The following is a 15,020-nucleotide window of genomic DNA, read 5'->3' on the forward strand; positions in this document are numbered from 1 at the left end:
AGACTATTTGTTTATTAAAATTTCTGCTAGTTTTCAAATTCAACTAAGTTCCGCCGTATCGCATGCAATCCAAAAATGGTTTTTAAATTCCCAGACCCTTTTCACTGCAACTGAATGGCTTACTTTTCAAAATACCGTTTTCCTTCGGATTGTATATGTGAAACATTGGTAACATCAACTATATCCAATTCTTCATATGCGACCGGCTTGGTCCAACACTGACATGACGCTATGGTAATGCCAAGGTTTTAGAACAGGGAATGCCTATGAAAACCTGCAGAGGCTGGTGAAAGACTATACATGTTTGTGAGGTGATTTTTGCAGTTGATGTTAACATTATGAAGGTTACGAGAATAACCGAATGCTAAGTTAAACGTTTATAGTTATGGAAGAACTGACTGATATTCTTGGCAATATAAGATGAATAGCCCTACATGCGATGATGAAAAATAAATAACTGGAAACATATAGCATAAAATAAAGTAAGCAAGTCTGAAGAAAGAACTGAGATAAAAATTGTTACTTCGATACTGCAGAAAAGGATCACTCGCACAACACTGGTTCACACTGGTTCAATTCTGGAAAACGAAATGCGCAATATCGCACGAGAACTGCCAAGACAGAAATATTGGCGTACAAAAATCTATCCCCTTTCAGATATGAACAAGAGAACAGACAAAGGCTGACCGGTAGGGATAAGTGGATCTGGCCGCTTTAGTAACAACGATGAAGTTATTAAGACCCAGCTGCATGGTAATACCGGTGAGGGCTGACGTGCTGCTGATGAGAGGTGTCACCCTAGGTTCTAAGTTAAGTATATCTTAGTTTTACCAGACCACTGAGCTGATTAACAGCTCTCCAGGGCTGGCATGAAGGATTAGACTTATTTACGTGGCTAAGAACCAGTTGGTTACTTAGCAACGGGACCTACAGCTTATTGTGGAATCCGAACCACATTATAGCGAGAAATGAATTTCTATTACCAGAAATAAATTCCTCTAATTCTTCATTAGCCGGCCGGAGACTCGAACTCGGGCCTAGCGAGTGCTAGCCCACAACTCTACCGACACTCCCAACGAGGAACTCCTAGGTTCTAGTAAAGAGCATTTTACCTTCCTTGGAATCGCCTCTTTCAGGAGAAAGAACAATATACTGCTTAGATAAATACAAACACACTTGCAACCGTAGATGCGTATCTCATACATAAGAATATACGAGCAGATGCACACCATGATTCTGCTGTTTCTAGTGGTACCGTTGGGAATGTTGTTTCCAATTTACCTTTCCCTCTCTCTCCCTTTAGAAGCCTCGCCATAAAGATGTCCATTGGAACAGAGTTACGTGTAGGTAATTGGTCGGTTTTTCTCCTAGATGGAAGGGGAAGGGGAAAAGGAAGGAGGGGTGAGGTAGGGGTGAAACAGGAGGTTCTCCTCTCCCTCCAAAAGAGGGGAAGACAGAGAGAGAGAGAGAGAGAGAGAGAGAGAGAGAGAGAGAGAGAGAGAGAGAGAGAGAGAGAGGAATCCATTCCCTCATCCCTCTCTCCCATCCCTTCCCCAGCAACCAAAGTCCAGGGAAAGACTATTCCTGCTGCTGCTGCTGCTGTTGCTTGTGCTCTTTAATTACAGGTTTGTGTTCGTGTGGTTAATCGCTTTTCAACTGCGCTCGCATCTTCTTTTCTTTATGCATGATATCAGCTCTTGCGTGCACAGAATAGACGCATCCATCTTCGCTACAGTTGGCTGGGGGTCCATTCTCTTTCTCTGTCTCTTTCCTGTACCAGGTATTCTCTCTCTCTCTCTCTCTCTGTGCTATTTCTTGCCACAGTATTCTATAGTCTCTCATCTGAATAGTTTTCTCTCTTTTTGTATTTGGTATTTTCCTTCTCTGATGTATACAACAAAATACAAAACTGAAGCGTGGCTGCAACTTGAAGCAATGCTCAAGGAAATGGTGAGAAGCACCGTATAGGGTCTAACTGAGGGTCACAGACCAGATGCGTTACAAACTATAAACTAAATTTCACGGCGGTGCTCCAAAGTTCTACCAGAGTAACCAAAGCCAGAAAGAGACCCCGCCTACTGGCGCGGTACAATTCCAGCAAATAGCCCTCATAACACACAAGGTAGGAGCTGAAACCTTTAGGATGTTTGCAACCGAAGATGAGAAGCAAGCCAGTTGTGCCTATCGGCAACTAGTGCGCATAAATAAGAACCTAGTTGTTTCTATATTAGATTCTATCACTTATTAACGAGAACCTAATTATTTATTATGAAAGCATTGTAAATAAGTGAGTTATCGTTTTGTTTTCCAATTCCAGCGATATAATTCCTTAAAACAACTTATCGAAAGTGATGATTCTTAAGGGCAAAAATCTGATGCATTCATTATATTGCGCTAACGGTGTCTCACATTTTCAGTCATCCATTTACGTTGCTTCTAGTGATAATGACGGCATAAACAGCAAAATCTGTCAACCATTTCTTACACATTTCGGAGAAAAATCATGAAAACACAACATACAAGAAAGAAAATAAGTAATAGGTGTTAACAGTCAGTGCATTAGGTATACCTCCAGCCACCAATAAACAAAGCGACATGCAGTGCGTACAATGTACACCACGTGCACCCTCCAAAACACATCCATATATATATATATATATATATATATATATATATATATATATATATATATATATATATATATATATATATATATATATAATATAAAAATATATGGAATGTGTAATGTGATTCGAGGCACTACTGATGAACCCGTCTGGGCATGTGATGCAATTAATTTGAGGTTTTCTTCATAGTGGCAACATTCCTGATTCGGCAGTTGAAGTATGAGTGCGGCAGTGACTGTTGTGTTTTTTCTTCTGGAGCCACCCGTGATACATGCATTAATGTGTATTTATGTGTATATATATATACATTAAAACCTCACATACGATACATAATTTATATATATATATATATATACACACACACACACACACATATATATATATATATATATATATATATATATATATATATATAATGTATGTATATACACATACACACACATGCACAAGTGTCCACACGAGTTCATCAGTAGTTCATCAAATATATATTTGTATCGTATAACCAAATATATATATATATATATATATATATTGTATATATATATATATATATATATATATATATATATATATATATATATATATATATATATATACACACACATTATAACATCAAGACTGTACACGAGAATGACAGAGACAAGGAAATACGACGATCTGAAAAGCATGATAATAAGCAAGACCCCAACAAGGCATGGTTCTGTGGATGGGAGGCGTATGAAACACCGCCTAAGCAGTTGAGTCTAGCATAGGCAATGTTACCATTACCAGGGTTTTTTGCTAGAGCTAGCGTACTTATTACAAATAGGAGCATCACGTGACCAAGGCATATTGCCACAAGCTAGATGAAAAGATGCGCTCTGACCAAGAATTTTAAAAGGAAAATAGGCCTAGTTATCAGCTATTTGATTCAGACGATATTCACCCATACCAAAACCAAAACTGAAATCATAATCTGAAGCAGTTCGTCTAACTTCAAGACAGTTCTCCGGGACGTGTTCGTTTCAATTAAAAAATACCCGGAACTGGACTCGAAAAATAAACCAAAAAATAAACGTTTAAAATGACGAGCAAGTTCTTAACTTTGATCCATTTCACGCCCACTGATTTGACGCCCTCAACAACTCCATCATTCAAAACATTTGGTCAATTCATCTTATTCGAATCCGGGAAAACAAAAACAAAGAGTCCAATCATTTGCAATGCCGAAATAAAAACACCGGCAATATTTGTGTCCCCCTTTTTGATGGACCCGTCCCAGCGTCTGGGATATAAGGAAAAATTAATTAACGACAGGAGCGAAATGTTTTACCCCCGGAGGCTGTGTACTGGCCGAGTGTGTGCGTACGCGTCTCCTCGATTATGCACACGTGTGTGCATTTCCAATGCTGCCGCACACGCAACGCTATACGGAAACGATAAAAAATCATTTTACCTTTTCGTTCTGCAGTTGGGGAGGACCATTTACAGTTTTACCTTTAGAGAAATGCTTGATAGAAACCTGTAATCCAAAACATTGCCCGCGCATGTGCCGAAAAAATACGGAATACAAACACGACTATATATTTAGACCTAAGCTGGCTTAGAATAAACACCTATCTCCCTACATTCAGGAAACAACACACCTGGGCTACTACAATTTTACATTCGGTCATACCGGTCGAGTCTGTGAAAAGTTTCCTATGGCTACTCAAATGTAATTAACCATGATCGCGTCACACGTGAATAGGATTGGGTACAAAAAAAAGTTACAAATTCAATATATTACCTATTAAGCACCACACACACACACACGCACACACACTGACGAACACAGCAACCCCCTCCCTGCTGAGAGGAGGGGAGCTCTCTCCCCTCACTGTGAAAGTGGGTGTTGTACCCATCGACTTACCTTGACAACATTGGAAGGCTTTCGTTTGTGAGCCATGTTGATTCCCCCAGAGAAGAGGACAAGGAGGGGGGGAGGGGAAGGAGTGATGTGAGGGTTCTATCCTTGAGATGTGGCTCTATACTATAAAGGCCTTATAGTATATATAAAACATTATCTCACGAGCGCGTCGCTTTCATTCGTTTCTTAGCGCAAAATTGAACTGTTTTAAGAAGAAATTGTGAACATCGTTCCAACTCGTACAAAATGATTTATTGCCTCACAAAAATCACTCAGTTATTCCGTTAGTAAAGAGAGAAAAACAACCAGAGATGATTGACCGGTCTCGTCTCATCACCTTGTATCCTTACTCAAACGAGGTCTGAGGCACACTGAAGGGGGGGAAGCAGCTCTGAGCTCTGGTAGAGGGGGTCGCGAGCGCAGTTGCCACTTCGTGTATTTCGTCTCAACAAAAATCACACGACCAACACCTTAGTTTTGATTTTAAGAACACCTTGACTTGAAAATGGACCGTGAGAAGGTTTCGGAGATTTCCCAAATGGAAATGGAGTGACATTTTCTCCCTATCTTAGAGTAATATGAAATGAACAGGTCCAAGGGCTCAAGTCCATTAAATACCCCTAACAGCAACTCAGGGAGTCGGGAGCCTCAAAATTGGATTTCATGCCTTCCAAATAAAATAGGCGACTGAAAGGTTATATGTGGATGTTAGCGAGTCTGTCTGGACTTGCATTACTTCCACGTATAGATATGTATCTATGGGCAACTGATTAAGGGTATCCACAAATCCTAAAACACTCAGGAATAATCCCTCTCTCCACCTCTACACTTACCCATGAAGCCACTCACTGCAGTTTTAAATCTGTTGCTTAAGCTACACATTTCACATCACATATCCCTAATCTCATACAAGATAAAACAAGAAGAAAAATAGAAAAAAAGGGATGAGACTAGTAAAAAGAAATAAAAGCAAAATAAGCCGCTGCTGAATTAACATGGACTTCTCAAACAATATGCTTAATAGTTTTCTTTTACAGAAAACTATTGTGACGGCTTTGTCTGTCCGTCGGCACTTTTCTGTCCGCCCTCAGATCTTAAAAACTACGGAGGCTAGAGACTGCAAATTGATATGTTGGTCATCCAACCTCCAATCATCAAACATACCAAATTGCAGCCCTCTAGCCTCGGTAGTTTTTATTTTATTTAAGGTTAAAGTTAGGCATAATCGTACTTCTGGCAAGCTATAGGTACCAACAACACAGGCCACCACCGGACCGTGACTGAGTTTCATGGGCAGTGGCTGAAAGTTACATACAGGATTATACGCTGTACAGAAAACTCAATTGCGCCGAAGACACTTTGGAGCATTCTTTACTTGTCTAGTTCTTGATATGCAAGACTAGTTGATTAAAAAGATGAGAAAAAGTGTGAAAAAACTTTAGATGAAAGTGTACCGCGGTATTCTGCTGAAAGAGAAGCGATTAATAATGAAACAAAACAATAACTGCAGAAGAAATCTGAGCCTAATTGGGATGGGTAAATTACTCTAAAATTAGGAGGAAATTAATGGTTCATGAACAGCTTCATTATTAGATATTAACCCATCAGTTGATGTTAATTACCTCATTAATGACAATGTCACTGGAAAGACCCCGAGTCTACTTAACATGAAACGGACTGTTAATTAATCATTCGTATCTAGAATTTTTTTTCTGTCCCTACCGAGCAGATGTGGGAGCAAATCTTACTTGAATTACATACTCTGAGAACTTAATTTCCATCAATATGCATTTCATTATCTGTTATGTTTCACGGGGTCTCCTAAGCCTTATACACTACTACAGAGTCGCACCAAAAACCACTGGATAACATTTTGCTTGCAAAATATTTAAAGAAACGTTTTTTTCTCTCGCTACGTGACTGAATAATTTTACGGCTCTTTTCTATCCTTTCTATCGTTAAGCAGAAGTCAATTACTCTCAGGAATGGAAGGAATGAGAGAAGGATTTCCAAAGTTATGGGGAACTTTACAGCTATCCTGATCTCGGAATATACTCTGTGACTGTCCCATCAAGAGGGTCTCATCGCGTCTACTATGTTCGTTGAGAGAGAGAGAGAGAGAGAGAGAGAGAGAGAGAGAGAGAGAGAGAGAGAGAGAGAGAGAGAGAGATACGAGTTTGATTGTAAAATATTCCATTTCCTTTTCCAGTAAAAATTTATCAATGGTAATAGGTTTTAGTTTGCTGTAAGCATTGAGATACAAGTTCCGGTCATACAAATGAATGGGCGACAGTAAGTATACACTCTAGCTCTTTTAATGTCAAATCACACAATCATACATACATGCATACAAATAGCTTTGTTCCTAATTCACGCGTGACTTTTTTGTGCTCTAAATTATACACTTTTACCTTGAGAAAAACATACACTCAAAATGGTAAGTGCATCTGCCCTGGCCAAGATTCGAACCAGTGCCTTTAGGGTTTGATAAAGAAATGACAGTGACTTAACCATTCAGCCATCAACAAGCATAGTTTCGAAACCTGTCCAGGACAGACGCACTTATATATTATTCCCGTTGGTAAGTTATTCTCAAGGTAGAGTTACTTCAATGGTAGGGTATATCAGTAGCTTAATATACACACACACACACACACACACACATATATATATATATATATATATATATATATATATATATATATATATATATATATATATATATATATATATATATATATATATATATATATATATATATATATATATATGTATGTATGTATGTATGTGTGTATATATATAGTCTATATATATTATATATATATACTTACACACAAATATATATATATATATATATATATATATATATATATATATATATATATATATATATATATATATATATATATATATATATATATATATATATATATATATATATATATATATATATATACATATATATGGGAAGATAAAAGGCCCATAAAACACTATTTGAACATTTAAACCATATATTTCGAGCACTTCCTTCTGTGCCCCTGTTAACTAGTAAAATATGTCCATATTTTACCAGAAGGAAGTGCTCGAAATATATGGTTGCAAATGTTCAAATAGTGTTTTATGGGCCTTTTATCTTCATATTGTACCGTTGTATTACAGTAAAATACATTCATACACACACACACACACACACACACACACACATATATATATATATATATATATATATATATATATATATATATATATATATATATATATATATATATATATATATATATGATTCGTAGAAATACAGAAAATTTAATTGTTACAAATGAAATAAACTACCAATATCCTATTGAAAATTAAAGCCACATGTTCTCAACATTCGTAACCAAAATTCCCGCACCTTCAAAAGGAAGTTAAGAGGGATTTGATTAGCTTGCAAAAGCCACACAGTCAACTTCACGCCACGGCACTTTACTGGCGGCCAGATATTTAGCAAAACTGCCAAAAAAAATATGACTTTACTTACATATACTTTCGCTTGGTTCTGAATTCATAATTTCAAACTGCAAAATTTATATTTATTCTTGACATACAGAATACATATGAGGAAACACCAGTCGCAATCACTACCGTGGTAGAAACAGGCAGGTAACACTTACTGGCGCGACCCTTCCAAGAGGAAAAAAAAATGCAGATGAAAATCAAAATGCGATACGAATCCGGCCACGTTACCGTTTGATCTAACTAAACTCCGATGCAAGAGCTTAATGCTTCGATGTCGTTTTACTAAAATTGCGACGACTGAGCCACGGGGAACGTGAGTGAAAGCGACATGATTAGAGTTATGAATTCCTCTGTGGAGTTCTATTCCGCCGTTTTCTTTTGCGCCGGAAATGGCAGAGTGCACGGCGTAACGGTTCTCCAAAGAATGGGGTAGTCGTAATGTACCTGTCAGGCCATGGATTAAACTCTCCGCGTCATTCACACTCGGATACATAGAAGAGGTTGGTTATCCTAATTAATCTTGAAATGGTGTCCTTTTGTATCTTCGAAACCAGTTTAGTACTGGACCCACGTTCAGGCACTCCATCATTAGAGCGAGACTCCGCTTCCTCTAAATTCATTGTAGTTAACTGTCTGCCTATGACGTTGCCGCCACACACGGAACGGTTACAACCAATGAAAGACAATGACAATTATTTGTGATACCAACTGAATATTTTGTGGAATAAGGAGATATATTATTACTATTATTATCACTACGATTTTGTTTAGTAAATAAAAATTAATATTTTGGAAAAATGAAAACCTGAACATAATGCATATCAGTCCATCTTCCTATATGTTTGAGAGAGAGAGAGAGAGAGAGAGAGAGAGAGAGAGAGAGAGAGAGAGAGAGAGAGGCATCTCACCTTTATTTGAGTCTGGGTGAAATTATTGTTGTATTTGATGATGTTGTTATTGTTAATGATGTCGATGGGGCTGCCGTGGAATATGCCATTGTTCTTATCACTGATGCTGCTGTTATCGGCGCTGTTGCTGTTGCCGTTGCTGTTGGGAATGTCGCCGTCGCCGTTAACGCTGTTGCAGATGCTGTCACCCAAGGCGTTATTGTTGTTATTGAGGCTGCTGTTATTGTTGTTGTTGTTGTTATTATTATTGTTATGACAGTGCTTCAGGTAGATGTTGGTGAAGGGAAGTCTGTACTCCAAGTCGTGGCTGACGGCGCTGACTTTCTTATCGAATGCCTCCTCCCGTTCCTTCTGCTCCTGCTGTTGTTTCTGGAGCTGCAGCTGTTCTTGCCGCTGCTGTTCCGACTGCTGAGCTTGCTGCTGTTGCATGGAATTAGGTTGCTGTTGCTGCTGTTGTTGTGGCTGTTGGTGTTGCTGAGGATGTAACTGCTTTTGATGATGGGGCGTCTGCTGCTGACTGTACTGAGTTTGGGTCTCCGTTCCTTTGGTCTTGGGCTGAATCTTGATGGGCTGTATGTGGATGGGGTGCGGCAAGGTCTGCTGCTGCTGGTGCTTCAGCACTGGCTGAGGCTTTGCGACTGGCTGAGGAGGCTGCTGGTGCTGATGCTGATGCTGATGCTGATGTTGATGTTGATGCTGATGCTGGGAAGGGGGTTGCTGTTGCTGCTGAGGAAGCATGGGGAGGAACCTCGGCTTATCGCCCAGCCGCTCGTCAGATGTTTTGCTGGAAAGAAAGAGAGTCGTTTAGCGCACGGTTTTACTCTGCGTGTTTAATGTGTTTACAAGTTAATGGCCTTTTTTTGTCGCTAAGTGATGATAATAACATTAATAAAAGCCATTATGATAATGACGTGCAACTTTATGATACATTTCAAAATTCGATCGTCAGCGTTAACTGAATTTCAAAATCATCGCAGGTTAACCAAGTGACTCTTGGTGGAAAACATATTCTTTCACGACATAAGTTCATTGTATCTCCCTATTGCTATTTTTCCACCTGAAGTAATTCAGCACAACCAAACGCTAGGACCAATATCAAAACAGATCTTTCTCATCTCAGGACACAATCTGTTATCCTCCAACACAGCATCTATATTTGTCATGTGGCTGTAACTCCGGCTGCCTTTTTCGTAAGCTCTTAACAAAACACCCCCCCCAAAAAAACTATTTGGATATAAAATTATATATACAGCGCTTTGAAAAGAGTTTATTCGTAAAAGGGCAAATTCAACGGTCACTTTACTGCAAACATAAGAAGCTCCACGAGCGTTCAGGAAGAAATGGAACGCTTAAAATAATCCTCGAGTCTGTCTAGAAAGTCATAGTTCACCTCTAGAGTGGGAAAGATCGAGTTATGCAACCAAGGAAGGGGAATGACGGTGAGATCAGAAGTTAAAGAGAGAGAACAGATAAGTGGACTGTACAATACAAGTAAAGTACGAGTATTACCCATGAGGTATTCTACTTGATCCTATTCTTATTTGATATACTGCCCAGAATTCATCTCTAAATGACAACATAGTGTGAGAATTTTTTTTGCATCACTTGAGTAGCGCTTCTGGTTTTTTACTACAAGTTGTTTTGGGTATTCCGTCGTAGACGTGGTAATGTCGATATTTAGCAAGTTAGGTTACCAATTAATTGACTTTGCTTGTAATTTGAGATATGAAAAGATAATGATGACAGTAATGCGTTGTGTGACACTGGTGACGATGAGATGAATGTGGCCATCAAAACCAAATGGAAGCATAATTAGCTTATCAAATGAGAGTGAAAATTAACATTTAGTAAACGTCATTAACAGGATAGGATTTGAATCGTACCCCTATAATACTACTCATTTGCGTCAATCTGCTGTTCAAGTTCTCATGTTTAAATTTTATCATGCATATAAAAATGCATCTGAATTATACTATTTCAAATACATGAACAATAACTGTTGTACAGTAGAAGCGACTCGGGTGTGTCTAAAAACAAAATATGTCAAAGCAGTAACTGAAATGTGGTGTGCATAATCCACAGAGTTTTTATTTTTCTCCCTTTACTTTCCTCTCAACATTATACAGCGACAAACACACAAGCGGGCGCACACCAACATCATGTAAAAGTATCGCAAAATCGACACTACATTCACAATCTAAGCGTTGCGGTGCCTCTCTCTCTCTCTCTCTCTCTCTCTCTCTCTCTCTCTCTCTCTCTCTCTCAGTTCCCCCTCTCTCGTTCCCTTTCTCCGTATTTTTGGCAAATCACTGCATAATTATAGTCAGCCAGCATTAAAGGGCGTTATTCCTGAACATTTACCTTCCAACGGTCGTTTGTGTCTGAACTTGCATGCTGCTCGAGATGGGCGGCGCTATGGGCGGGGCTAATTGCGGGCCTCCGGGCAAGGTGGTCACGCCCACGGGAACGCCCACGCCCACGTGAACACCAACCGACCTCCTGGGACATTCGGTGCACAGGACCAGGAATTTAGTGACTGCTTCCCGTGGAACGAAGGCGTAACGCTCCGACACCTAATGCCATAAATAATAATAATAATAATAATAATAATAATAATAATAATAATAATAATAATAATAATAATAATAATAAGTCGTATGACAAAATTTCAAACTGTCTTAAAATTCTACAACTGTGATATATATATATATATATATATATATATATATATGCATTTACTGGGATTTTTAAGCATATATATGTGTGTATATATATATATATAATATATATATATATATATATATATATATATTTATATATATATATATATATATATATATATATATATATATATATATATATATATATATATATATATATATATATATATATATATATATATATATATATATATATATATATATATATATATATATATATATATTAGTGTGTATGTGCAAGCCTGTAATTTAAATGCTATTTTAATGTCTATGCCACGATAAAGTTAATTCATTGTCAAATATAGATTCTCTGAGCGAAAATGTTCAAATATCAACGATATTGATCGCATCGAGGCCAGGCCAGCCCAGATGCGTGCTGGGGCAAATTCTCTTTGTAGCCTCTCATATATCACTGCCACTAAGGAAGCTTTATTCTTTTTAAGTTTCTATAACACCAATGTACCAATTTCCACTAAATTCTCTGAAAACTGAAACTGCTATACTGGTACGAATATCTATAATGAAAACGATAGAAGTGGAGCCAATATGTTCCTATTCAATAAATAGGAGTATGAACTGAGATGACTGGTCCACCATACTCACCGCTCTGTAAGTCCTCTTCTGCCCCATATGCTTCTGGTCTTTGCCCTCTTTACAGACATGGAGATTATAAATGATGTCGAAGAAGTCCTCCACGACCGCAACCTTTTTGAAGCAAATTCTATCGTGTCCCTCCTGATCCTGAAAAAGAAAACGGGGCAGAATTATAAGACAGCTCAAAGAAAACGGACAATAATTTAACCCTAACCCTAGTCATTTAAAATATCTCGGTGCTCGAGGACATATACCACGGAGATGCTTTTCTCACGCAATTTTGAAGCTCGACTACAATCAACGTCAAGGCTTATGCAAAAAATAAAAGGCGGCATTAGTATTCAAACTATACCCATCGGACCTACATCATCTACGAGGAAACCTAAATATATCGTTGTTGTATTTTCGTGAATCGTGACCCCTGGAAAAACAAAGTTTTCTTCGTTTCGTTTACACACAAGAATTACATTACTTTCCATGAATGGACGAGATGTTCAATATGCGGCAAACTGGCGAGTGTCTTTCGCTTGGATTTTTACTCTAAATGATTATCCAACTTCAGACAAATGAGTGGAATGGAGTATTAAGTCTAGGCCAAAGGCCAAGCTCTGTGACCTATGAGGTCATCCAGCGCTGAAATGGAAACTGCAAATGAAAAGGTTTTAGTGGTGTAACAGGAATAAAAACTTGCACTTACGCTATGAAACAGTTGTTAAGAGAGGGCGGAAAGTAAGGTCAAAGAGAAGATGAACGGAGGTACGGTAAAAGGAATACAATCTTGTTTTAAAAATATTGTTAGATTGGCAAGCATGTTTTCTTGATTTTTTGTGAAGCATTCAGATGCACTGTACATGGTTATGGGTTAATAAGCAAGATTTTGATAAAATTTTATGACATGGCACTGGATTTTTCGTGAATAAGGACAATGAAGCATTATTTGAATTAATGCCTTATTCCCTTTTTTTAAGTTGCGTGAAATAAATGTTATTTGTTTTCATGATGACTTAGTTAAGGGCTGACTTGAGTTATGTGTAAAATGGGCACTCATACTGGTCAGCTCCTAGTAATGGCAATTAATTCCTATACAAGAATTAGATTTTCCTACAATGTTTTTTATGGAACACAGGCACTATAAAGGAACTCCAGTCTCATCGTCTTGAAAGATGATTCAATTTCACTGTATCTTTCATGAATGAAATATCCAGTATAAAATATATGCAGAGTGAAAGAAAAAATAACGAAAATCCGACTGGAAAGTTTCTCAGAAATGTTGCTAAATTCTGTGAGTGGAGTTGAGAGCCAAAAGGCAAAGTGATATAAATCCATAAATTTAGAAAAAGACTTTCATAGAAAACTAACTTTCATGTAAATAATGAAAGATGCAAACCCAATTAACCTATAATTCTATATGAAAATCTCGAGTGAATATTTCCGCAAATGATCTTTCCCGCAACGGTAGAAAGTTTTCTTTTTTAATAAAAAAAATATTGTATTCATCTAACTCAAAATAAGGTCAATTGACAGATTTAATGGAAATACATCGTGGCATCCCTTCAGCACAAATGTGAGATAAGACTATCAATCAATAATCTAAGAAAATGTACGAATAATGTAACCATGGGATATTGTTAATCTTGCAAGGTCTATTTCTCAACTCAGTTTTAGTAGGGGATGACAAACATTTTTTGACTAAAAGCTCTATAAAGTGTAAAACATTATTGTACAGAGTATACGAGAATACTGTTTTCCGAGTCATCTGAATGAATATAGACTGTGCCACCATTTCTTTGCTATAGATATAAAGAAATGGTGGCGCCGTCTTTATATCAATAACATAACCGCTCTCCACTGCGCAAAGAACTACCATTTAAAATTCCGAACTTTAACCTTATGAAAAAACAAAAGGTAAGTTAAAGACCTATCAATCTAATCATTTACATAAACGAACCATTTCAACGAGTTATACTTTCATACAAAAAAGTGCATGAACTTTCATACAAAAAAGTTCATGAACTTTCATACATAAGAAGTGACAATGTTTAAAGCAGAAAGATAGTGTTATAGTGATATATATATATATATATATATATATATATATATATATATATATATATATATATATATATATATATATATATATATATATATATATATATATATATATATATATATATACATACACATACCAATCAAACTATCGCTTAGAACGTTTATAGATAAGCACTAAATGCGTCATCCACATTCAATCGGAATACAAAAAACCATCATAATTTCCCTGAGACAGTTCTTCGAGGCTGATGTTTTTTTCTTTCTTTCTTTCTTTTCCTCTGTGAAGAAAACTAACTATGGCCATCGTAGAAAGATAATATCCCGTGTGGTCACCTTCCATAATCTCTACTTCAACAGAGAGCCTCCATTAGAACCTTCAGTGCCAGCTCCCCCAAGAACTATTGTGTGCTGCTTGCTCGGCGAAGCATTAGCATTCACATTCTGCCGAGGGGTTACGTTGCCACACCGCACAATACCGCGAGTCTGTCATTGCTTCTACAGTACAACCGTTGAGTGGTCTCCCTGGCAATATTGCTGATGCTGTTGCTCTTCAGTCTGAGAGACGAAGAGCAATTCACCTTTTCTGGCATGCGTTGCTGCTTTTGTCTACCATGCAATTGTGACCTATCTTTCTTCATTTGCTGTTGTGTTCACCTAGTTTCTCTTATCTTTTTACCAATGGGTCTTCCATTCCGTGTAAATCTGCTTTGCAAAATAATGGACTTATACGCTTCATCCT

General features: G+C 37.5%; 1 protein-coding gene across 3 annotated transcripts in view; it reads right to left on the bottom strand.

The window, feature by feature from the left end:
- Window positions 1-15,020, bottom strand: part of LOC136848052 (nucleolar protein 4-like) — a 252,514-nt gene that overhangs the window by 44,460 nt on the left and 193,034 nt on the right. For all 3 annotated transcript variants that reach the window (XM_067120183.1, XM_067120184.1, XM_067120182.1), the window contains 3 exons: window positions 12,242-12,379; window positions 11,280-11,491; window positions 8,919-9,702 (listed from right to left, as the gene is read on the bottom strand). In XM_067120183.1, coding sequence (XP_066976284.1) covers window positions 8,919-9,702; window positions 11,280-11,491; window positions 12,242-12,379 — 1,134 coding nt within the window. The remainder of the gene's footprint in view (window positions 1-8,918; window positions 9,703-11,279; window positions 11,492-12,241; window positions 12,380-15,020) is intronic.

This window comes from Macrobrachium rosenbergii, chromosome 18 (assembly GCF_040412425.1).
Source record: "Macrobrachium rosenbergii isolate ZJJX-2024 chromosome 18, ASM4041242v1, whole genome shotgun sequence".
Classification (NCBI taxonomy): domain Eukaryota; kingdom Metazoa; phylum Arthropoda; class Malacostraca; order Decapoda; family Palaemonidae; genus Macrobrachium; species Macrobrachium rosenbergii.